This window comes from Mirounga leonina, unplaced genomic scaffold (genome assembly GCF_011800145.1).
Source record: "Mirounga leonina isolate KUSES-001 unplaced genomic scaffold, KU_Mleo_1.0 Mir_454, whole genome shotgun sequence".
Lineage (NCBI taxonomy): Eukaryota > Metazoa > Chordata > Mammalia > Carnivora > Phocidae > Mirounga > Mirounga leonina.
This window is the reverse complement of record NW_023270763.1, coordinates 3,757,482-3,782,668: the sequence shown is the minus strand read 5'-3', so window position 1 is coordinate 3,782,668 and position 25,187 is coordinate 3,757,482. Positions and strand designations below refer to the sequence as shown.

At 49.7% G+C, this 25,187-nt stretch overlaps 1 protein-coding gene across 1 annotated transcript in view; it reads right to left on the bottom strand.

The window, feature by feature from the left end:
* WIPI2 (WD repeat domain, phosphoinositide interacting 2) overlaps positions 1–25,187 on the bottom strand; it is a 36,080-nt gene that overhangs the window by 768 nt on the left and 10,125 nt on the right. The window contains exons 3-11 of the mRNA XM_034988296.1: positions 12,225–12,394; positions 10,460–10,556; positions 9,938–10,035; positions 9,394–9,486; positions 6,437–6,507; positions 3,751–3,858; positions 2,681–2,845; positions 1,571–1,678; positions 780–910 (exon numbers count right to left, since the gene is read on the bottom strand). Of these exons, the coding sequence (XP_034844187.1) occupies positions 780–910; positions 1,571–1,678; positions 2,681–2,845; positions 3,751–3,858; positions 6,437–6,507; positions 9,394–9,486; positions 9,938–10,035; positions 10,460–10,556; positions 12,225–12,394 (1,041 nt within the window). The remainder of the gene's footprint in view (positions 1–779; positions 911–1,570; positions 1,679–2,680; positions 2,846–3,750; positions 3,859–6,436; positions 6,508–9,393; positions 9,487–9,937; positions 10,036–10,459; positions 10,557–12,224; positions 12,395–25,187) is intronic.

Here is a 25,187-nt window from a genome sequence, read left to right as displayed (position 1 = left end):
CATCTCTGACTACAAGCTTTTTGCAGCCTTGGGCAGCTCAAGACAAAGTCCTTTATTTTCCAAAATTCATCAATGTCAAAAAGACACTGCACAGTAAATAGGGGCTTCCTGAAGGACAGGCCACAGATTTTCTTCAGTGAACAGGGAGGATGGGGATAGTTCTCAAACTGGTGATGCCAGATGCTTGACGCCAGACAGTGCTTCACCTGACGGAAAGGAACGCTTCATCTCTGAGTCACGGTCAGCACGCAGTCTCCTGTGTGAGCAAATCTACAGGATCGCCCACCTGAGGTCAAGCTGGTTGCGGGGGGAGGGGGGATGGCTGCGTGGCCTCATCTGTCTGCACGATGACTGCCCAGCACCCGCAGGAGGGGCCCCAAAGGCAGGCCTTTAATGCCGTCCTCCCAGGGCCCGAAAGCTGAGTGTGGGGGTGGGGGGGGTCCTACGTGTGCTTACTGAATGATGACACAGGACCAAGGACACCTGCTTGGCAATGTCAGAATTCAGGGTAATACTGTAGCCGAGAGGCTGCTAGCCAGGGACAATTCACGTGTGCCCAAAGCAGCCTGAGCCATCGTGACTATTCTTCCTTCAACAATGAAGAAAATGAATTCAGCCTGACATCCCCATCTGACAAGAGCTTGCCTCTGAGCCCACCTGTCCCCTGCCCGGGGGAAAGTGGCGGGTGGGCCGCGCCGCTCGGGGGAAAAGCGCCAAGCTCGGACCGCAGCGGGAGGGCCTGGCACCATGTGCCTTCCAGGCTCGCGTCACAGCCTTACCAAGTCTGGTCGGAGACGAAGGCACGTGAGTACCTGTGGCGACAGCCGTGCTGTAGGCCTGGGTCACTAACGGGCAGTCGTGAGAGGCTGAGTCTAAGATTTCATTGGTCGTCTCCATGCTGCCATCCAACCTGGAGGAAGCGGAGAGACAGAGACACTGAGGCCGGTCGGGGGTCCTGGCAGACGTGATGCAGCAAAGGCACGAGGCCGCTCAACGTGGACCCGAGCGTGCTCATCCCGCGTGCCTGTTCCCGCGGAGCTTCACCTGATTTGTACTTGGGAAGAAGTTACACCCACGGAGATGATCTTCCGTGTTCAGACTGAGGATCATAAACAGAATTCACTATAAAGAAAATACCCCACTTTCACCCCCATTATAATTATAGCATTATAGTATCATTTTTAGAGAATTTCTGGATAGTCCTAAAAAAGCAGAAGCAAAATCAAACTGCACTACTTCCCAATGAACAAATACCACCGCCTTCCCGTCAGAGAGAACAGCTACATGTCACCACCACACGGCAGGTGCTCCGGGGACGTGGGCCACTCTGGGGATGACGCCAGAGCATCGTCCCTTCCTTGCAACATGCTACGTTCCTGCCTCAGCCCGCCTCGTCCCGCACCAGCCACCTGTCCAGCCTCCACCCGGGCAGTGAACGGGACGCCGGCAGGGGGCGCAGGAGAGCGGGAGTGTGGGGGAAGCAAAGCCTCCCAGCACAGGCCGGCTCCACCGGGATGCGCCCCTTGCGCCCCCGGCTCCCGAGGGCACGGCTGAGGGGAGGCCCACTTACTTGTGCTGTTTCATCAGGGTGCACTCGCCTCCCTCCTGGGGGTCCAGGTTGTACATGTACAAGTACCCATCGGAAGCTCCCACCAGGAGCCGGGGAATCTTCTGAATTCTAGCGGGAATAAAAAGGAGCCCCGTTCTAGGACCGCAACTTGCAGACGATGTTCCGATTACACCGGCAGCCTTGCCTTGGGCACCCCCACCCCATGTGAACACGAGCTGGTTCCAGGCGCTCGACATACTACCTACGGGTCAGGAGAAGGACCGCGCCCGCTGTGCTGCCTGAGCTGCGGCATCGAGGCTGAGGGGGTACCTGCTGTGAGCAAACACCGAGGCCCACAGGAGAACCGGTGTGAGTAAAAGCAGTTTCAGGGCTTCTCTAGTTACTAAGGGTGGGTATTCTCATAAGCTTTTTCCCCTGAGTTATTAGCTGCACAAAAAGGACGTAAAATAACATTTGTAAGATTCATGGAATCGGGGCTCCTGGGTGGCTCAGTCGTTAACCGTCATGGTCCCAGGGTCCTGGGATCGAGCCCCGCATCGGGCTCCCTGCTCCGCGGGAAGCCTGCTTCCTCTCCCTCACCCCCTGCTTGTGTTCCTGCTCTATCTCTCTCTGTCACATAAATAAAATCTTAAAAAAAAAAAAAAAAAGATCCATGGAATCACAGGATTTTCAAGACCGTATTTTCCTGCCCGGCGGGAATCCAACAGGGCTCACGAAGCGCCACGCGCGTTCTCAGGCTACTCCGGAGCTGCACGGACAGCCTCCGACTGTGTTAACCAGCCGGTTCCGTAGGCCCCGAAGGGTTAACTACTGGCAACCTCCTACAGTTTTGACTTAATGGTGTTTTTTCACTACCGTTACAAACATCCCAACCAACGGAGGAAGACTTTCTGGATCAGAACACGGCAGACGAGTCATTCGAGGCTAGTAATGGTGGAGAGGGTTCCCTCCACATCCACTTTGACCAAGTCAAAGGCCCAGGTTTGTGGGTTGTTTCTGGACCAGGAGAAACCTAGCCGGGCCCTAGTGCCACCGTCTCCGGGGTTTGCGACCAGGTTCCCGACTGGACGGACACCAGCAAACGGGAGAGGCAACCCCGTCCATACTCACGTGGCCAGCGAGCAGATGTTCTTGTGGCCGCAGAAAGGCAGGCGGACTGTGGCAAAGGCTCTGCCCTGGTTGAACATTTCTGTTACTTGGGAGGGCAAGTAGCTGGTGGAAGCCATGAGTACCTTCCCGAAGTACCCGGTCCAGGTGGTGGGCTCCTCCTGAGGTCTAGGAGGAGGAACCATCATCAGATGGTGGGCTCTTCACCAGAATGACCAGGTCCCACTTCAGGAGCAAGTATCAGCCCTGAAACTCGAAGAGGACTTGCCCGTACCTCAGGAAAAAGAGGTGCAGAGAACGACAACGTCTCGGGAGCCTGGGAGCACTATGGGTGTGTCTTCCGGGAAGGGTCAGAGGAGGCCCGTCAGGTTGCAGAGCCCAGAATAGCCGTGCTCTCCCGAGCGGCCACATTAGACTGTGGCAGATGATTAGGCCCCCCGCCCCCCGACTTTGCAGCAAATGTGAGGACGTACAGAGCTAAATTCGTGACCGCCCCCCGCCCCAGATCTCTTTAATACGAAGTCTCCAAAAACCTTATAAGCAAAATCTCAAATTATTTTCCCAGAGCCCATTTTTGCTGTTGTTCATCTTGCATATATTTTAAGTCATCTTAAATGTTCCTCTGAATAAGACAACGTACAAACAGTATTCATCCTAGTGGGTCCTGTTAAAATTTAAGGCAAGAACCAGCCCTCCACCATGCACATCCCTCAGAGTAACACGTAATTTCAATCAACTGCTCTAAGAACGGAACCCGCCTGTGGGCAGCTTGGAGCCAGACCCCACCCCGAGGGGGCGTCTACCCTTAAGTGCTTCTGTGGGTCAAGGTGCTGCTAAGAGGTGGACGGGTGCACGGACCCCAGGACGTCCATCTTCACCCTCCCGGCTTCCTCTTTCCGGGAAGGCCATTTCCCTGCCGAGCCCGGGTCTGGTGTCACCTTACTCTAGAGCCAGCTCCAGGGTCTTTATTGGCAAAAATGACTGAAGGCAGGACAGGGTCTGTGTGGTGTTCCCATCCAGTCAGTGGAGAAGGGCCTTGTGTTTTTTAAAACAATTGTGTCTTTGCAACTCACTTTTCTTTCACAGTCTCGAGTTTGAAGATGTGCACAGTCTCAGTGTTGCTGGATGCGGAGAGGAACATGCTGTCCATGCTGAAGGCCAAGGAGCAGATGCTCACACACCTGCGGGCGAGCGGAAGGGGGCTGGAGTTACGCGGTCGCCCACAAACCCTGGTGCCAGTGATTAGCAACCTTTCTCCAGGAACTTTAAAATGTCAGAGAAGAAAAGTTCCCAGAACAGGCAGACTTGGGTCTACTGGTATCTTTCTTATTCCTCTCCAGACATCTTTTCTTTTCTTTCTCTCTTTTAAGATTTTATTTATTTGAGAGTGAGAGCACGAGAAGGGGGGAGGGGCAGAGGGAGAGGGAAAAGCAGGCTCCCCGCTGAGCAGGGAGCCCAACACAGGGCGCAATCCCAGGACCCCGAGATCACAACCCGAGCTGAAGGCAGACGCTCAACTAACTGAGCCACCCAGGCGCCCCTCCAGACAGCTTTCCAAAAATTTTTCTAAAGAAAGGGAAATGTTTTAAAGGTAATACCAAGTTAAGAGCAATTCTTTAATATTTTCTTAGCCAATTTTCTTTGAAATTCCAAATAACAAAGGGAATCAGAGCTTCATTACACCGTTTTCAGCTGAATTAGGCTGCATTTACAGCACCAAGGTTAGTAAAAGAAAACCCAGTAAGTAAGTTATAGCAATTCTTAACGTGCAAGGAAACTGACCACCTTGGTAATGTTGAAGAATAAAGCAAAATTTTCAACATGCTAAGACTCTACAGTTGATCTTAAAAGTCACTGTAAAAATCCCAAAGCCTCCAATAAATGTGCATTTCCTCACAGCCCTACAAGGACAAGGCGCGTTTCGCCCGGAGGGCTTGTACAAAGCTCTGGTGATAAACGAGGGAGGCTTCTTGCTTTGCCGGCGCTCCCAGGGACGCATGGGTGCAGACGGGAAAGGTGCGACAAGCGAAGCGCGCGGGAAGTGAAGGGGCCGAGCTGGGGGAGCACGGGGCAAGGCGGGTTTCCGCGAGCGGGTCAGGGGGCCTTCCCGAGGCACAGACACTCGACACAGACGTCAAGGGCTCAGGAGTCGGCCGGGCACGGGCCGGACACCAGCAAAGGAGAGCCCGTGGACACAGGGCGCTGCTTGGCGGAACCACCGTTTGGTGTGGCAGGAGTTGGGAGACCAGGTTGCGACCAGGTTCCCGACTGGACGGACACCAGCAGGCACACACTCTCTCTTTCGCTCTCTAAAATAAATCTTTAAAATAAAATGTTTTGGACACAGGGTGCTGCTCGGCAGAACGACCGTTTGGTGTGGTAGGAGTTGGGAGCGACAGGGAAGACAGAGCTGAAAAGGCAGAGTGCGGGAGGCCGGGCTCAGAGACCAGGGCTGCGGGGTCTGGAGTTAGCCCTACCGGCGTGAGGCGGGCCCTGAAGGCTCCACACGGGGTGTGCTGACTGCGCGGACACCCTCAAAGAGCAACTGGGGCCACGGTCTGAAGAACGGACCAGAGGGGCCAACAGCAGAGACCAAGGCACACGAGAGGTCAGACGGTGGCGATCCAACCCCGGGCGGGCAGGGGCGCCGGGGAGATGGGGGTCGGTGGGACTGGCCCGGGGCACCGACACCCCTACCTAACTGGAAGGGAGAAGGGGGCCAGTGTCGAGCCCCTCTGACTCGGACCCGGTCGATGACCGTGGCAGCGTCTACCACGTGGTAAGGCACGTGAGCGAGGATGGGCACATTCTGGCTGGTCGCTCAGAAGGCAGCCTGGGCTACACACACAGGCGAGGAGTAGCAGCACCCAGACAACACGGGGCAGGGGCCTGTGGGACCGCACAGGGTGGGATGAACGAGGCTCCAGGGCAGAAGTGAGATAACGAGAGGAGGAAGCGGAGCAGGAACAACAAAAGATGACAAATCTAGAATGGTGTGGTGTAAGGAAAACCAAGGGAAAAAGGGAAAGAAACACAGGAGGCAGTGATGGGGAGGGGCTGGGGCACGGGAGCTAGGACCCTAAAGCACGCGTGTGCCGTCTGTGGGAAGGACCCCGCGGACGAGAGGGAGCGGTGACACAGTGCGAGGTCCCCAGAGGAGGGGGCAGTTCTGGAACACCTCCTGGCCCAGCTCCCGCCCTGAGGTGGGTACTCTCAGTTGCCCCCCCTGGAATGGGGACCAGACCCCCGGAGCCAGTCCTGCGGCAGAGGATCCAGGCCTAAGCAGGATGGACGTTCCTTTGTCCGGAGCTGGCATCAAGGAAGGGAGGTGTGTAGACGGACAGGGAAGTAAGTGATGACAGGGCGGAGGGGAGCTGGGGGCAGGTTTTCAGGGCAGAGAGGCAGGACAGGAGCATGCTGGCCAGGTCAGGAAGTCACTGGCCTGCCACCTCGGACCAGGTGGAGGAAGCCACGCGGCCCCACAGGCCACTTCTTCCTGATTCCCGGGCTGCCCGGCCATCACCCTCCGTTCAGGTGGGATCACAGACAAAGGAAAACCAGTTCGCTTTATAAAAACGTTCCTTTACCCCTCAGGAGGACTCCAAAGCCTCCCCTCACCACCCAGGGGGGTTGAAAACACTTATGCATTTAAATGGGGTTCCCAGGGCTGCTCTAAGTCTCCACTTGTTGATCCAGAGAAAACAGAACTGAAGTCCAAATGTTAGCTCCAGATCAATTCCGAAAACTTACATATCTTACCTCTTAACTCCTCTCCGGAACTCAAAGAGTTTTTGTCCCTCTGGAATGGAGAATACCCTAATCACGGTCCCCTGTGACAGGTGGAAAAAGAAAGAAAAAAGACTGTAGCCGAGGAAACCCAGCCTGTGTCTCCTCCTCAGACTCTGAAGGAAACACGAGGGGGAAACACACGTTCCCGGCTTCCACCCCCGACTGTGTATTTCCTCTTTTCTGTAGATACAGCCGCCACCAGGACTCACTGTTTCTCCCAAACACCAACAGTCTTGATGTCACACGTACAACAGCTCTAGTTATTTCTAAGTCACCTCACACACACCATCTGCTCGTCGGGAGGCACCACCTAACTCAGCTGAGGTCTGAGAGGTCTGTGGCCCCCCCCACATCCTTCCTTGTACTTCAGGCTGAGTTACTGATCGGCGGGGCTTCCGGGACCGGGCAGAGGAGTCTATGAGTGAGCAGACGAGCTGCTGCCCTTCCCAGCACGGAGATGAGGCACTCTGGAGATGCCAGAGTCCCTGCCGCACCCCCCAGTCCTGCCTCCCCCAAAGTAACAGGGCCTTTGTGGCTGGAGAGACAGGACTTGGACATCTGGGAGAGTAAGAGAAAACTGCCAAGAAAGTGAACACAAATGGGACTTTCAACATCGAAATGTTAAAAGAATACTAGCAAGCTACGGTAATAAAATAGCACAACAAGAAAGAGACTCCTAGAACAAAATGGAAAACCTGAAAACAGGCAGTATTTCAAATTCGCGGGGCAGGAACACGTAACCTGACATATTTTGGAAGGTTCAAACTGTTTAGTGTAAAAAACTGTTAATAATATCAGATAAACTATAAATAACCTAATTATAGAACACCAGAAACTTTCTTTAAAATGTTATTTAAAAGGGGCGCTAGGGTGGCTAAGTTCTTAAGTGTTCAACTCTTGATTTCGGCTCAGGTCATGATCTCAGGGTCGTGGGACGGAGCCCCGAGTCAGGCTCCATGCTCAGCAGGAGGACCACCCCCCCACCCCGCCCCTCACCTGTGTGCAGGCACACACTCTCTCTTTCGCTCTCTAAAATAAATCTTTAAAATAAAATGTTTTTTAAAGACAATGATTCTCTCTGGATAAACGGATACCAAATGAGTTTGTAATTCTTGAAAACCAGAAGGATAAAACAGCACAGTCACATACCAAAATAACCACAGTGAAGATTTGATCCTTTGTAGTCTCAACTTTCTGATTTAGAGATTTTTTTTTTTACTGGCTTATCTAGTGCATAACACTAATTAGCAAGGGCTGCTGGTCCCAGCCTGGTTGCACTCCCCGAAAGCAGCACTAAGCACATAGCTAGGCCCGGCCCCAGCACCCAGCAGGATGGGGGAGGCCGCGGGGGGTTAAAAGCAAATCAAGAGATTGTTCTTCCTAGCCCAGAAAAAAAAATCCTTCTATTCTTAAGGGCCTTGAGATTCCACAAAGTGCTTTAGAGAGCTTCCAGGACCTAATGCAAACTACAGAGCTGAGACTATTAACCAAGGCGTATCAAGATCTCACGGCCACTCTGGCAGAAACGGACAAGGTGGAAGCGTCATCAGCCAGCGGCATTTAGAAGCAAAGTCAGGCTCGGAGTCCAAGCCTCGGTCGCTGCCCAACTTGGTGACTGAGCAAATCATTTAATGTCTCTAAGGCCCTGATATGAAATGAGAAAGTGTTGACCTTGCTGAGGGGAAGGAATAGGGTCATGAATACAAAGGATCTGTATTCCCGAGGACTAAGTGATGACAGACGGCAGCACCGTTCTTACAGAAACTCGGACGACAGGCAAGCACAGAGACCCGTGCCGGAAAGCTGGAGTGAGCGGACTTTTCTCAGATCTTGTTTGGTTGGCTGGGCCAAGGGGAGAGGCAACCAGAGGGAGGCTACTGTAGGTGTTTTTTTAGTGAGAAAGCATCAAAGCAAAATTAGGCAACTGAAAAGCCGGTACTGGTGTCTGGCGGGGAGGAACAAGCCAGAACAAATGAGATCGTCAAGAGCAAGGCCAGAGAGTGGGGATTATCGAGATGAGAAGAGCAGCAAAGGAACAAGATGTAGCAGCCACGCCAGGAAGAGAGCGAGGACCCTTTGCTGTCATGGAAGCTGGAGGGAAGGCCAAAGTCACTCTGCCCTACGTGGAGAGAACTTTAAAAAGACCACATCCTTTTAACCCAGAAAGTCTGCCCACTGGACTCTCTCTTTCTTTTGTGGGGGGGAGGAGTAGTGGGAGCGAGAATCTTAAGCAGGCTCCTTGCCCAGTATGGAGCCCGACATGGAGCTTGATCTCACGACCGAGATTGTGACTTGAGCCAAAATCAGAGTCAGATGTTTAACCAACTGAGCCGAGGCACCCACTCACTGGAATCTCTTAAGTGAGTAAGGATGCAGAAAAAAGAGATTTTTATGTAAGAATTATCTATATTCCAAATGTTATTATATTACTGCAATCTAATTAGGAACAATATAAACGTCCCCAAAGGGCAACGGTCAAGTAAACCACGACTGAACACTGTACGGCCATTAGAAGTGTTTCTGAACTTCGAGAAATCTAGTATCACGCAGAGTGAAAGGGAATGGTAAATTACACGTATGGGATGATCACAATTTTGTTAAGTAACAGAAAAAGAAGGAAGGGAAACACACGGAAATGTGTTCACACCTGCCCTGGCCGGAAGTACGTCCGCGGCACGGCACCCACTAGCGCGTCCCCGAGAAGCACACCGGCCGGGGCTGCCGCTCACGCACGCACACCTCCTCTGCACGCCTCCGCGCGCCCGCCCCGAACACGGGCGCTCCGGCGGCAGAGCGCGCTCCAGGCGGGGAGCTGCGTGTGCTTCTCTGGGGGCCGGTCGGCACAAACCCGTTCGGTGCCTCGGCTGTGTGAGCGGAAGCGCGCCGAAGCCCCGAGCCAGTGTCCCACCGGGCCACAGCAGACGCACCTTCTCCGAGGCAGTGGCGAGCTTGGTTCCGCTGGAGTCAAACGCCAGCGCTGCCAAAGGACTGTCGTGAGCCGGGATCATGTTCGCAGCTCTCTGGAAGGCAAAACCAATGTGACGCGGCCGCCACGCGGCGAGACCGCACCCCACGCCGCCCCTGGTCATCAGGCTGAAGTGCCAAGTGGCTGTGACTAAAACCCCAACCCGGTCAATACGAGAACCACATGCGCCGGAATTACTGGGGGAGGGGCCCGAGGAAAGGCTGCTCGGAACCTTCCAGAAAGCCAAGCCCTGGATCCATGAAGTCTTTGGCGCTCTCTCCATTCCTCCAAGCAGCCACACTGCTGGGAGGTCCGCGCCGTGGCAGCACGGGCAGAAATCTGCAGGCAGGGGTCGCCCAGGCCTGCTCTGTCATTAAGAAGGCGGCAGTGAAACCTGCCCTGCCGAGCCAAGGAAAGGCGGACGCCAACGGCGCCACGTGCTTGTTGCAGAGAGCGGGGACGCTGGCGAGAGGGACCCCGGCACAGAAGGAGCCTCGGAGCCTCACCAAGTTCATAGTGTCGAAGACCTGCACCTCCCCGATGGTGGCACTGCCTGGGTACGCCAAGTAACCATTGTCGTTGTGTATGGACAGTGCACAGAGGCCTGTGGTAACACAAGGAGGCAAACACGGAGAGTTGGGTCCAGAGGGGTTCCCGTTTAGTTGCTACACGCAAGTGAGCATCTGCCCAACAGAGACTGGAGTAAGTAAGGGGGCTCAGACACGGCCCTGGGAGCTGCTGTGCTGGTCTGTTTCAAGTGCCACACCCCCAAACCACCTCCTCAGGGAACAGGAGGGTTATAAAAACAGGCTGAAGGCCATGGTGGGAACTGATTAGCAGCCTCAGAATTGGAAGCTGACGAAACCAATGATTATGTGATCACTAGACCAGCAGCAGAAGGAAGGTAGCTTACTTGGTTTAAGATCAATACTTTCAAAAGCTATCCCGGTGGAACCTACAAGGAGAAAATAGCTAATCTTTAAAAGGTAGAATCAGAAAAGTGGATGTTTTTCCCACAGTGAGCTTACCTGCAGGGTTGGGAGGGGTCTCCCTAATCGTGTGCAGGACTTTCATGTCCCGAATGTTGTGTATATAGAGAGACTCCTCCAGGCATACTATTAGCCGCTAGGGAAGAGAGAAGAAACAGAAAACCAAACATCAAGAGCCAATACGATCCTTGCTCCCATCTTTACTTGATCGGCTCCTGGCCGAAGACGCCCCCGGTTCCTTCCAGCACGCCAGGCAGACTGGACACGTGCGGCCCAGTGGACACTGGCCGTGACCAGGCCGCTTTCCTGCGGCGCCATGTGCCTCATCTACCCACCCAGTAGTGTCCACACCAGCTGTGTCTGCTCCCACAACCACTTCTGCCAACTGTACCAGGCCCTCCAACCACGCGATTGAGTGCACGATTGCGGAAACTGGTAAACTATAGCTAAGAAAGGTACGGTTTGTGTTTTCAGTTTGTCTTTGTTCACCCTCCCCTCATGAAAATCAGAGCAAGTGCCTTGGACGCGTCTGGTAAAGGTCAGTTGCTTCCAAAAACCCATGTTGAATGAAGCATCGCAAGATAAAAATAAAAGCCTAGGGGTTTCTAAAGTCTCAAAACTCATGCTGTGCTCGCGTTATTTGCAGGTGTCTAAGTTCACACTCCACTTTAAAGAGGAATGTACTTGTAGCTGATGCACCAAGGGGATGGTTCATGCAGGAAAGACAACTTGGCATGCGTGCAGAACCACGTTAGTTGGTGCGTGAATGTACACGTGTATATTTTACATTTAAAGAATGTTCGACATGTTATGCCTTATAACTTCCCATTGTAACCATGTCCTTCAGTTCACAGAGCAATCCCAGCAGGCCTCCACCACAACCATCTACCCAGCCAGCACACCGCGGACCACCGCCCACCCCACCCCCGCCCCATCGTGGTGACGTGCATCTCACATCCACCAACTTCGTTAGCTTTCCCCGTATGGAACATGCGCTTGCCACAGAAAAGCTGAAGGATCTTCGGGGCGCTGTTACATTTTGTGGGGAAGCGAAAGCCATGAGGTGCTCTCATGAAATAAACTCAAGGGCTAGCCACCAAGTCCATACTCTGCGCCAGACATTCTTGTGAGTTTGGGGAACATAAAAAAGAAGGAGTAAGTCTTTCATCTTAAAAGTAAAGTTTAGGGGCGCCTGGGTGGCTCAGTCGTTAGGCGTCTGCCTTCGACTCAGGTCATGATCCCAGGGTCCTGGGATCGAGCCTCACATCGGGCTCCCTGCTCCGCGGGAAGCCTGCTTCTCCCTCTCCCACTCCCCTGCTTGTGTTCCCTCTCTCGCTGTCTCTCTCTGTCAAATAAATAAATAAAATCTTAAAAAAAAAAGATCATCTTATGAAAAAAAAAGTAAAGTTTAAAAGAGAAATAAGAAGAAAACAGGAAAATGATGCCAGCAGACTTTTTCAAAGTAACACCTATAAAAGCGAGAGAAGGTGAACAAGCCATGACACAGCTCTATGGATGAGCATATGGTATACAGAAAAATGCTACGGTTCGTGTCTCGATGGATGAGGAAAACAGCCTGGCGGAGAGTGAGGGACGGCGTGCTTTGAGCAAACTGTTGAGAAAACAGAGTTGAGTCGGGGAGGTGGTGTGAGGTGAGCGGTGCCGGGGCCAAGGGCTGGGGGACCAGGACTGTCAGCTTTCCTAGACCACTGCAGGAAACTGCGATGGCAGTGACAGCCAAGGGCCACACCGAGCAGTGAGACACGGACAGAGCACCTGGCAGTCTGGGTCGAGTGTCACTCACCTGCCTGTTCAGCTTCACAGCCAGGATGGTATTCGAGTAGCTGTAGTTACAGATCTCGGTTCCTTTCTTAAAGTGGCAAACTTTGAGCTTCCTAGGAGCTTTGAGGCTAACAATGGCCACTAAGCTGCTTGAAAACAATCTTTCTACAATGCACACATCTTCAGTATCAGCTGAAAGCAAGAAAAAACATATGTATGTATTCACGTCAACAGGTGCAATCCGGTCACACACACAAATGCATTTCAAGTAAACACACACGTCCAGCAGAGCACCACGGGCTTACACAGTGATTGCCTGCTGATGGGACCGGGCTGTGGGGATGGTCCCAGAACACGGCAGTGTGGAAGTCAGCTTGTGGGCAGACAGACTGGGGCTACACTCACCGCTTACGAGCCGCGGACAGACTGCTCACCGGGTCTCCCTGCTCCCCCTCCTCATTCCTCTCTCACATCATCCTGCTCACTGGGAGGCTCCTTATACACACCCTGGAATGTGAGCTCCATGAGGAATGAGGCCTCATTTCCCTGCCGGCACCTGAGGTCCTGGCCCTTTCCTGCCAAATCACAGGCCTCAGGTAATCTCTACATGACTTGATCTTTCCACGTCTTGTCTTCCTCATACGTAAAATGGGGATCACAGCTCCTCTCTCCTCTCCGTTATTGTTAAGAGGGGTTGCAGATACTGGCCCATATAGCCAGCACTCTACACCCGTTACCTCCCTGCTCCCCACTTCAAGTGGGGACACCCCTATTCATAGGATGGCGAGTTAAAAACGAGAGCACACAGCATCCTGCACAGAAATAACAGATAGAACAGACCCTCCATAGATGTTACCTCACACCCACCCCACCTCCAGTAAATGCCACACGTCCCCAATCTTTATTTCTGCCCTTGTTTTAGTAGTAAATACCTGGTAAGTTCAGATCTAGAAGCAAAGAGAAGACTGGACTGTAGAAACATCACAGAGGCAACAATCCACGTTACTTCCGCACGCGGCCTGTCTCTGCCATCGGAAGTACAGCTGTGCCAGGTGTTTTCACGCACACACCCGTTCCTCAACCCAACAGTGACCTGAGGCCGCACCCAATCTCCCGGGACCGGAGCGGGGCACACAGAACACAGACGACCAGACAGGTCCAGCCCAGGGGACCTGGAAGTTCTGACTATCTGAAGCCCCAGCAACGTGTCCACTGTAAATCAGATGCCCTAACGTGAAAACTCACACAAAAGATACAAAGTTACTCGAAAGGATTCCTTTCCGTTAGCTCTGCTGCTGGATTTAAATGGTGTAACAAAGACACGCTTAAGTTAGGTTAGAAACCCAACTACTAGAGAAAATGAAAGAACAAGCTCCAAGGGACCTTTTATTAAGACAAAACTATTTCTAGGGGCGCCTGTGTGGCTCAGCCGGTTGAGCGCCCGACTCTTGGTTTCGGCTCACGTCATGATCTCAGGGTCCTGGGATCAAGGCCCACACTGGGCTCCGCGCTCAGTGAGGAGTCAGCTTGAGATTCTCCCTCTCCCTCTGCTTGCTCTCTCTCTAAAATAAATAAATCTTTTAAAAGAGAGAAACTCTTTCTAGGAAAATGCCTGGTATCAGTCGTTCCCATGTAGATGTGATGGCCTGCTGTGCTCAGCACGATGAGGTGCTTGCATGCTGGGTGGTAGCCAGAGTCATGTATGTACAAAGTGACCTAATACGTGCCTGTGGGGAAAAACTACAGGATTTTGCTGTTACTTAGAATGGAATAGGCAGTGAAATCAAGGGTCTGATTCACAGTCACTTTTATTTATTTATTTACTTATTTATTTTTATTTTTTTTAAAGATTTTATTTATTTATTTGACAGAGAAAGACAAAGAGAAGGAACACAAGCAGGGGGAATAGGAGAGGGAGAAGCAGGCTTCCCTCTGAGCAGGGAGCCCGATGCGGGGCTCGATCCCAGGACCCTGGGACCATGACCTGAGCCGAAGGCAGCCGCTTAACGACTGAGCCACCCAGGCGCCCCTCACAGTCACTTTTACACAAAACACAAGTTCCCCTTCCCTCAGCAGCAGGCTAACCTTGATGCAAACAGAGCAGGTGTCTGCAGCTCCCAGCCTGGCAGCATCTCAGAAGGCGGCCAGTCCCTTCTAGGACCTGACTCTCGGCTGCGGGGCGGAATCACGGGAGGTCCTGCTGCCACACTCAGGCAGGACATGTGCTCTTTCTTTATTGGGCAGGTCTCTAGCCTTTGCAATGCCGTCTGGCACATGGCAGAGCTCAATCGCCAGGGTGACCAAACTCAGATGAGCCCGATCCGAAGCCAGAAAGTTGATCGTGTGCAGTGAGAATGTCCTTCAGGGCCCAATACTTGCTTTCTCTGACTAGTGCCCCCGGAAACTGGCAGGGACACCACATTACGACCAGAAGCTGCTGGGAGGGCTCCTGGTCGCCACACTTGGCTGGGCGAGGTGGCTGGTCGTTTAGGCCCAGGAGCCGAGGGCACTTCCTCCATCCCTGTCCCAGGTCTCCCTCTTCAGGATTTAATGACTGTTGGGATGCTCTTAATCAATCACTTTCTCTGCTTCTCATTCTGGCAGTTATCACATTACCACTGGGCAATCAGTGGTGTCCCTGGCCAGGGCAGGCTGAACCCCAGGTCTGGCACCGCCTGGCCCCAGAGTAGCTGGTTATCAGTTTGTTGGATGATTGAAAATAGACCTAGGATTAGATTCTGGGTTACTTCCCAAACCTTTCAAAATACGATTGAACAAAACACAATAATCTCTTGACTAAGGTCCCATCTAAAGAGTGGGCTAATGCTACCCACGATATTTGTGCCAATGGTGAAGGAGTACCACGCTCTCGGGTGGCAAAGTCCAAGTGTGCTCGTTCTAGCATGAGCACTGGGCAAGCGCCGCAGTGCCACGGTCCTCAGCACGTCGGGGGTGTGACGGGGACCAAGAGAGGCAGGCCCCTCGTGGGAATCAGACTGCAGTCCTGACTCTCCTGTTCACTAGCTTCAAGACCCGGTACCCATTTCCTCAGTGGTGAAACAAGAGCTGGAGCCTCAGCGTTATTCACGGTGGGACTGGGAGACAGTGAAGAGAAGCTGGCCTATGGGACACTGATTTCTTATAAAGTATTTAAATTCACTGCCCTCTAAGTTAAATCAGTGGTGAAAACAACTTATTCCCAAATACAGTCGATCCTCATTATTCAGATTCTCTATCTGCAAATTTGCCTGGTTGCTAAAGTGTATTTGTAACGCCCAAATTAGTACTTGTGGTGCTTCTACAGTCTTCCGTGCACACTCACAAAGCGGCAAAAAAATGTTGAGGTGCCGGACGTATACGTTCCCAGCTGAAGCCGGACAGGGCGGTACACTCTGCTTTCTTGTTTTCAGCTCATCCTGTGAACAACTGTCCTTGCGTGGTCTATTCTGTGCTTTCGGTCAGTGACCTCGCAGTTAACACGGCCCCAGCCACAGCGCCGTCTGCTGCTCCCAAGGGCAAGAAGCTGCGATGTGCCTCCCGGAGAGTCACGTGCATCAGATAAGCTTTGTTTAGCATGAGTTACAGCGTTGCTGCCATGAGTTCGTTGTCAATAAATCAACAATATGTATTCACATAAGATGCCTTTAAATAGAAACACATAAAACGAGCTCATGTATTCATCACTTGATGAAAACACCGTTGACCAGAGGCTCACAGGAACCCTGGGAGCAACTCTTCAGTATTCGCTAGTTGAGAGTTCACGGCGACTGGACAGAACGGGACTGCCAGGAACAATGAGAACTGTCTTTTTCTTCAAAGAATGGATTCGTACTCCTCTGTCGGACACAACCTCACTTACTTCCTTCAGCCACCGAACACAGACAATTAGGTGCTGCCCACGAGCTCCAGGCACAAGGAGGGAGCGGTGAATAAGAGCATGGCGCTGAGGCCAGGGACAGAAGAGAACCAGGCCCAGGGCCCTGGGTGGCACCGAAACAGCTCAAGGTCCGGCAGAGGAGGAGGAAAGCCGGCAACGGAGACTAAGCGAGAGAGGACGGCCAGGCCCCTGTGACCCCGAAGCCGACGGAAGATGGTGTGGTAAAGAACAGCAACTTGTGCCCAGAGCGGCTGCGTCGTGGCGCGGGCACCGAAGCTACAGACGCGGATGTTAGCGGGTGACCCTGACAAATCTTGATGGAGAGGTGGAGGCAGAAGGAACTGTGAAAGACGGGGTTGGAAGTGGAGAACAACCCTGGCAGCCGGCAGAAGCCGCGTTACGAAGAAGAGGTGAAGAAGCATGGGGAGGGCCGGCAGCCCTTGCACTGCTCACACGTACCGTGTGTCCGGTTAAGGCGGGTGTCTGTTTTCACACACACGAGCTAGCACACGTTAATGGAGCGACTGAAGACAGGACAGGTTATGAAAGAATGAACTATGCAGAAACTGGAAGGTGGACCGCAACTTAATACAGGTCCCATACGACAACCCCACAGCTAACATCACACTCGATGGTCAACAACTGAAAGCTTTCTCCTCTAAGATCAGGAACAAGACACTTTTATCCACCACAGCGTTGGAAGTGCTGGTCACAGCCACGGGAAAGAAAAAGAAGCAAAAGGAGGCAAGAATATCCAATGGGGGAAAAGAATCTCTTCAACAAATGGTGCTGGGAGACCTGGACAGCCACATGCAGAAGAATGAGACCGGGCCACTTTCTCACACCACACACAAAATAGATCCCAAATGGATCGAAGGCTGAAACCATAAAACTCCTCAGAGAAAACCTCTTTGACCTCAACCTTGGCAACATTTTTCTACATGTGTCTCCTCAGGGAAGGGACAGCACTGAGATAAAAAGCTGCTGAACAGTGAGGGACACCAACAAAACAGAAAGACAACCTACGGAACAGGAGAAGGTGCGTGCAAATGCTGTATCTGATAAGGGGTCAGTATCCAAAATATATAAAAAAACTTACTTGGTTCAACCAAATAATCTGATTTAAAGCTGGGTAAAGGACCTGAATAAACATAGTCTCAAAGAAGACATGCAGATGGCCAACAGACAAATAAGACGCTCAACGTCACGAATCATTAGTGAAATGCAAATTAAAACCACAATGAGATACCGCCTCACACGAGTCAGAATGGCTATCCTCAAAAAGAAATAACAAATGTTGGCGAGGATGTGGGGAAAAGGGAGCCCTGGTGCACTGCTGGTGGGAATGTAAATTGGTGCAGCCACTGTAGAAAATAGCACGGAAGCTCCTCGAAAAATTAAAAATGGAAACACCATACGATCCAGGAATTCTACCACTGGGTATTTACCCAAAGAAAATGAAACACTACTTCGAAAAGATGTATGCATCCCTACATTTACTGTAGCATTATTTACAACAGCCAAGATCTGGAAGCAACCCAAGTGTTCACCGATGAGTGAATGGATAAAGAAGACGTGGTACACACATACACGGGGATAGTATTCAGCCATGGAAGAAGAGTGAGCTCTTGCCATCTGCAACAACAGGGATGCACCTTAAAGGGTATTCTACCAGAGACGAATACCATGTGGTTTTCCTTACATGTGGAACCTAAAACCAAAAAAAAAAAAGCCACCCCAGAAACAGACTCATAAATACAGAGAACAAAGTGGTGGCTGACAGAGGGAAGGGAGCTGGAAGGACGGGCAAGAATGGGTGGCGGGGAGTAGGAGAAGCTCTCGTTATGGAGTAAGTCACAGCGCAGGGAACAGTGGGTGGTGGCGCAGTCGCGCTGGACGGTGACAGATGGTGGCTGCACTTGGGGTGAGCACAGCATGCCATGAGAGTTGTGGAATCACTACGTTGTACACCTGAAACTAACGGAACGTTGTGTGTCAACCATCGTTCAGTTAAAAAAAAAAAAGGTACGTAGGTAGGTAGATAAAAAGATAGATAGATGCAAACCACTGTCCATCCTGCCACACGAGTGGCAGTTTTTTCCCTAGTGCGGAGAGAAAAATCTGTCCCGGTTTTCCAGTAGACTGCCTGATGTAATCTCCCTGGGATCTGAAAAGAGCTCAATCAACCTCATGCAGAGCCATGCCAGTCATGGGATTCTAACAAAAATGGTCCTCATGCCTCTCCATGTGACCAAGTGTTTTCTAGAAGGCCTTAAAACAGGGGGAGGGGGCACATCCACATTGGAAAGGAAGAAGTAAAACTATCACTCTTTACTGATCACATGATACTACAATACGTAAAACCCTAAAGACTCCACCAAAAACCTACAGAACTTATAAATGAATTCAGTAATCACAAATGACAAAATTAACATATAGAAATCAGTCGTGTTTCTACACACTAATAATGAGCTATCAGAAAAAGAAATTAAGAAAATAATCCCGTTTACAATTGCATTAAGAGAATATCAAAATACCTAGGAATAAATTTAACCAAGGTGGTGAAAGACATGTACTCTGAAAATTATAAGACACAATGACAGAAACTGGAAAAGACACAAATAAATGGAAAGATATTCCAGGTTCACAGATTGGAAGAATTAATATTGTTAAAATGCTCATACTACCCAACGCAATCTAGAGATTCAACACAATCCCTATCAAAATACCAAAGGCATTTTCACAGAATTAGAAAAAAGAATCCTAAAATTTGTATGGAACCACAAAAGATTCCAAATAGCCAAAGCAATCTTCAGAAAGAACAACTAGGTTGGAATTATGCTCTCTGATTTCAAACTACACTATGAAACTACAGGAACCAAAACAGTATGGTCCTGGCGCAAAACAGACACAGAGACCAACAGAACAGAGAGCCCAGAAAAAACCTCACACACACAAGGTCAACCGATCTACGTCAAAGGAGGCAAGAATATACAATGGGGAAAAGACGGTCTCTTCAAAACATGGTGCTGGGAAAACTGGACCACTTTCTCACACCATACACAAAAAAATTAAAAATGGACTAAAGACCTAAATGTGAGACCTGAAGCCATGAAACTCCCAGAAGACACCACAGGCAGTAGCTCTTTGACACTGGTTTTAGCAACATTTTTCTGGACCAGTCTCCTCAGGCAAGGGAAACAAAAGTCAAAATAAACAAATGGGATTATATGAAACTAAAATGCTTTTGCACAGCAAAGGAAACCATCAGCAAAATGAAAAGGCTACATACTAAATGGGAGAAGATATTTGCAGATCATATATTAGATAACAGGTTAATATGCAAAATATATTTTTTAAAAAACTTATACAACTCAACACCAAAAACCCAAATACCCCAATTAAAAAATGGGCGGGGGACTAGGATAGACATTTTTCCAAAGACATACAGATGGCCAACAGGAACATGAAAAGACGCTCAACATGACTAATCATCACAATATGACAAGTGTTGGCAAGGGTGTGGAAAAAAGGGAACCTTCGTACACTGCTGGTGGGAATGTAAATCAGTGCATCCACTATGGAAAGTAGGGAGGTTCCTGAAAAAATAATAGAACTACCAGGGGCACCTTAGTGGCTCAGTCGGTTAAGCATCTGACTCTCGATTTTGGCTAGGTCATGATCTCAGGGTCAGGGGATCGAGCCCCTAGTCCGACTCGTGCTCAGCGGGAGTCTTGAGATTCTTTCTCTCCCTCTCCCTCTGTTCCCCCCGCTATCTGTAAATAAATAAATAAAATTTTAAAAAACCCACAAGGAGGTATCACTAAAAAAACATCAAAATGGCTAAAATTAAAAAGATTAGTAACACCAAACATTGATGAGGATGCAGGGCCAGGCTCTCATACAGCACTGGTGGGAATACAAAATGGGATAGCCTCTTAGAGGAGAGTCCAGAAGTTTCTCATAAAACAGAACACACTTTGCACTCCTAGATATTTACTTAAGGTAAATGAAAACACGTTCACAGAGAGATTTGTACAAGAATGTTCATAACAACTATATTCATGACAGCTAAAAATGGAAAAAGTGCAGATGTTCGTCAATAGAAGGATGGACAAACTCATGTATTTATATAGTGGGCAACTGAGACATGCAAGAATGTGGGTAAACCTCAGAAACACTATGCTGAGTGAAAGAAATCTTACCAGAAGAGTACATGCTGCATTTACATGATGTTCTATTACAGGCAAAACTAATCTACAGCAGGAAATACCCAGAACGCTCCTTGCCTCTTAGAAGGTGAACGGGAGCTGGAATTGATTGGGGGGGGGGGGGGTAGGAGGGAACTTTCTGGGGTGATGGTAAACCCTGATAGGAGATGCAGGATTTGTCAAAACACAAAATGTCTACTCAAGATTTATACATTCCATTGTATGTCAATATCACCTCAAAATAAACAAACGCACCCTGAACTCTCCTGAGTAACATTTATGGCCAAGTATTCAAGGAAGTACGCACTGATGCAGCATTCCCCGGGACACGCACACAAAGGATGGATCGGCGGACGGACGGATGTGTGACAGGATGACTAGTAAAGTGTTAACAGCAGACCCTAAGGTGGACATATGGGGGCACTGCAAAGCGCTTTCAACTTCTCTGTGTTTGAAAATGTCCATTAACAAAATGGTGGGAAGAGGACAGGATATGTTATTCATCTGCTTAAATCCAAGTGTAGAGAAAGTGAACAACTAGTGGGTTGGGGTGTTGGCTTATTTTTTTCTACCAACTACAAATCTGAAAAAATTTTTGAAATTTTAATAGAGAAAAAAATGCGGATGTGATTTTAGAATTTTTTTAAATGGGGGGATGTTGGAGGCCATAAAGCCATTTTTAACTGCAAATACTCACAAAAGAGAACAGTATAATGAACCTCCTATATCCATCACTTTGAACAAATTTATCTCTGCCATTTAGCTTCAACTATGTTTTTTTTTTTTGAAGTTTCAAAGAGACTCATTATTATCTTTTTTTTTTTTTTTAAGATTTTATTTGTTTATTTGACAGAGACACAGCGAGAGAGGGAACACAAGCAGTGGGAGAGGGAGAAGCAGGCTTCCCACGGAGCAGGGAGCCCGATGAGGGGCTCGATCCCTGGACCCTGGGATCATGACCTGAGCCGAAGGCAGACGCTTAATGACTGAGCCGCCCAGGTGCCCCACAGTAGCCTATTCTAATTACATGTATTATAGTAATCCCAATCTTTTGTATATAATTTTTTTTAAAGATTTTATTTGTCAGAGAGAGAGGGAGAGAGGGAACACAAGCAGGGGGAGTGGGAGAGGGAGAAGCAGGCTTCCCGCCGAGCAGGGAGCCCGGTGCGGGGCTTGATCCCAGGACTCTGGGATCATGACCTGAGCTGAAGGCAGACGCTTAACGACTGAGCCACCCAGGCACCCCGAGGCTCATTATTATCTTGACATTTCATCCCTAAATACTTCAGTAGGCCCCTCTAAATAACTAAGGACATGGGAAAACCATTTTTTCCAGCCTATGAATACAAATGAAAGATCTCATAACATCAAAATAAATTCCGGGTGGATTGAGTATTTAATGTAAAATACGATACCGAAGAACTGAAGACGCCATGGGAGAATGTTTTACACACCCCTGAAATAGGAAACGCCCTTCTGGTACTCCAAAAAGCATGGAAGCCTTCGGAGAGCAGACAAATACATCTGAATAGACAAAAACTCAAGACTTCAACCCGGCAAAAAGACCATAAACAAGGTCAAAAAGCAAACAATCCAGGAGAAATAGTTGCAACTCACAACAAATGGCTAATTTGCTTTAAATCAAATTTATTATTTATTTATTTTATTATCAGACAAATAGTCCAATAGAAAAGGAGGCAAAGGAACAGTTAAAAAACAAGAAAGAAACAAGCAGTTAAAAAAAAAAAAGCAGGGCGCCTGGGTGGCTCAGTTGGTTAAGCGACTGCCTTCGGCTCAGGTCATGATCCTGGAGTCCCGGGATCGAGTCCCGCATCGGGCTCCCTGCTCGGCGGGGAGTCTGCTTCTCCCTCTGACCCTCCTCCCTCTCATGCTCTCTGTCTCTCATTCTCTCTGTCTCAAATAAATAAATAAAATCTTTAAAAAAAAAAAAAAAGCAAATGACCACATGAAAAAAAGAGTTCCATTTCAGGTATGATTTAAAAAATGTAAAGGCAAATAAATGTACTTTTTATCTCAGACTCATAATATTAAGTGTTTGCTAACGCCTAGTGTTGTAGTACATGAGAATACAGGCACTCAGACCCTGTTAATAAGAACCTTTTTAAGGGCAACTTGACAGCATCTATCCATTTACACGTTTTCCTGTTGATTCCGTCTACACAGATGGGCCAAAGGAAGATCTCACCCAGCAATTCCACTCCGACAGGCATCTCTCTCCTCAAGAGACATGAAAACACACGTCCACACAAATGCTCACAGCAGCACCATTTACAACAGCCCCAAAGGAGAAACCACCCGAGTGTCCCTCAACAAAACGTGGTGTGTCCGAGGAAGGGGATATTACTGAGCAATAAAAGAAATGAAGTGCTGAGACACGCTCCCACGTGGATGAACCTTGAAAACACTCAAAGTGAAGAAGCCAGTCACATCTGATTCCATTTATCTGAGCCGCCCAGAGCGGCCGATGCGCAGGGGCAGAAAGCAGATAGGGCTGCAAGGGAGGTGGCCCGTGGCTACTGAGGGACTCAGGGCTTCTTTTGGGGATAAACAGGTCTACAAATTAGATTATGGTATGTTGTACAACTTAGGAAATATATTAAAACCCGCTGACTTGTACGCTTTAAACCAGTGATTTTTACAGCATATAAATTACATCTCGAAAAAGCTGTTGAACTGTGCAGACTATCGCAGAACTGGAATTCTGGCCAATGTGTTAAGATATGAGGTAAGAAGTGTAGGGCGGCAGGGGCGGAGGGTGGACGCAAGTTGTCGGGCGGAGCCTCCTGGCAGGGGCAGACTGGGGGGGGGGTCTTCTTGGAGACCCCGACGCCCCGAGGCCTAGAACTCTCCCGCGGGCTTTGGGGTCTCTGAAACCACCACAGGTCTCATCAGACTTCCAAAGGAGCCAGGAACCAGGAAAAGGCCAAGGCCCTCGTGTAAAGGGCAGATGAATCGGGTGACCCTGCAGCTAACCTGTTTCTGTCACCACTTGGGAAGCGGTTAACAACACATGAGGACCGGCTGCAGAGCGCCTTTCTGTCCAGCACCAAGTGCCTCCACCATTTCAGGAGCACCCCTTCATAACGCGACCTATCTCTGCGCTATCGGTGGTTTAGGCCTGTTAATTTTCTACTGCAGAATTTCAAGGAGCTCTTTAACATTCTTACACGACACCTCACTCCCAAGAGCACCCCTGCACACGTAAACATGCGCGGTCACTTCCCACTAAACCCAGGCACACCCAGCGTGGCCCTCCCACGAAACAATGGTGCACGAGACATCAGGCCAGTAACCCAAGGGCCCCGCCACCCAATGAAAGCAGGAGAAAGAAGGCTAAACGTCTGGGATTATTCAAGGTGGCCTGTCACGGAGGCTCGGGCCCCACTAAACACTTACTCGACCCACCCCTGAGGAAGTCTGAACATAAACCTCAGTGACCTCAAGTGTCACTCAAAGCTTGGCCTTCAAGGCCCATTCTAGGAGGCCCGGCCAGTTTCCGACAAATGTTCTTCCCAGAGATTACCTATCCAAAACTTTAAGAAACGAATTACTTGATTTAAAAAAGAATGCTGTTTTGCTTCTGCGGGTGCTGCTCAGAGCTGACAAGGACAAAACTTCTAGAGCGCTGAGGGAAGAAACCAGGAAGTAAGAGACAGGACACACATCCAAGGAGGCGCATCTGCCGGTTGCCCGCAGCTCTACAGAGAGGCAAGAGCCCGATCTTCCTCACAACGGATTCAGGCAGAGAAAGGCCACTGGATTTCTCCCCCCAAGGTCCAAAACCACATAGCTCACGGAAATGAAGAGTCCAACCAGGGCTGTCTGTCAAATCAGAACAATCTCAAAAGCACCATTTCTCAGACCTTCAGATGCAGATGACAGCCTGCAGGGTCAACGACGGCGGGTTTTCAGGTGAAAGGTGCTCTAGGTCTGTGGAGACGCTGCTGTTGACAAAGCAGGCACCGGTCCCCTTTGCGCAGGTAAGAACAGTCTGCTCTGCTCGATTTCGGAACTGAACGCTTCCTGAGCTATGTTTTCCTAGCTCAGACACTTAGAAATGCAAACATAAACAATGTAGAATGTGAAAAAGCCAACTTTTCCTCCCAACTTACGGGATATTTTACAAATAACATCTCTACACCCTTTATTTTGTCTAAGGGGGTAGGATTTCATTGCAGTAACATTTCAGGGAAGGGAGACCACACGTTTGCACATTATGTATCTCCACACACAAAGGACAGAGCGAGAGAGTGACAGGACAAAAGGGCGCACACACAAAGGCAAAGCATACATGGGAGTTCCTGCAACTTGAGAGATTACAATATAGATGGGAAAAAAATCTTCCACTATTTTTGGGCGAAGGGTTTTTTTTGTTTAAATAACCAAGAGAAGAACAAGCAGTTGTTCATCTTGTTCTTCCCAAGACCAGTTCTGGCTCATTCTTTCCGTAACAGCAACAGTGACCGAGAGCGAAAGTCTGAGATTGTGATACGCAGCTGAGATTATGAGCCTGCACCAAATCGCGAGGCATCAAATGTATTCTTTGCTTCTATTTGTAGAAAAATTCCAGAAAACCATCTTGATTCGGTAGCTAATGTGTTTCCAAACGGACATTCTTTGATCTACTCAATAAAAGTGTGTGAGAGAGAGGAGAGCTGGACAAGGTCCCAGAGCAAAAGAATTTCATCGCTTCCAGTTTAAAGTATTAACCCTCAAAAAGTTCTTTGTCGTTTTCATCACCTATTTCTAAGGGTCAAAGTTCACTAAGAAGAGCAAAGAAACCTTCCACCTTACCATGTTGGTCATTAAATACCCATGCTTTTCACAATATTATCAAGACATCACATTTTGTTCCATCAAAAACCTTTAAAAATCG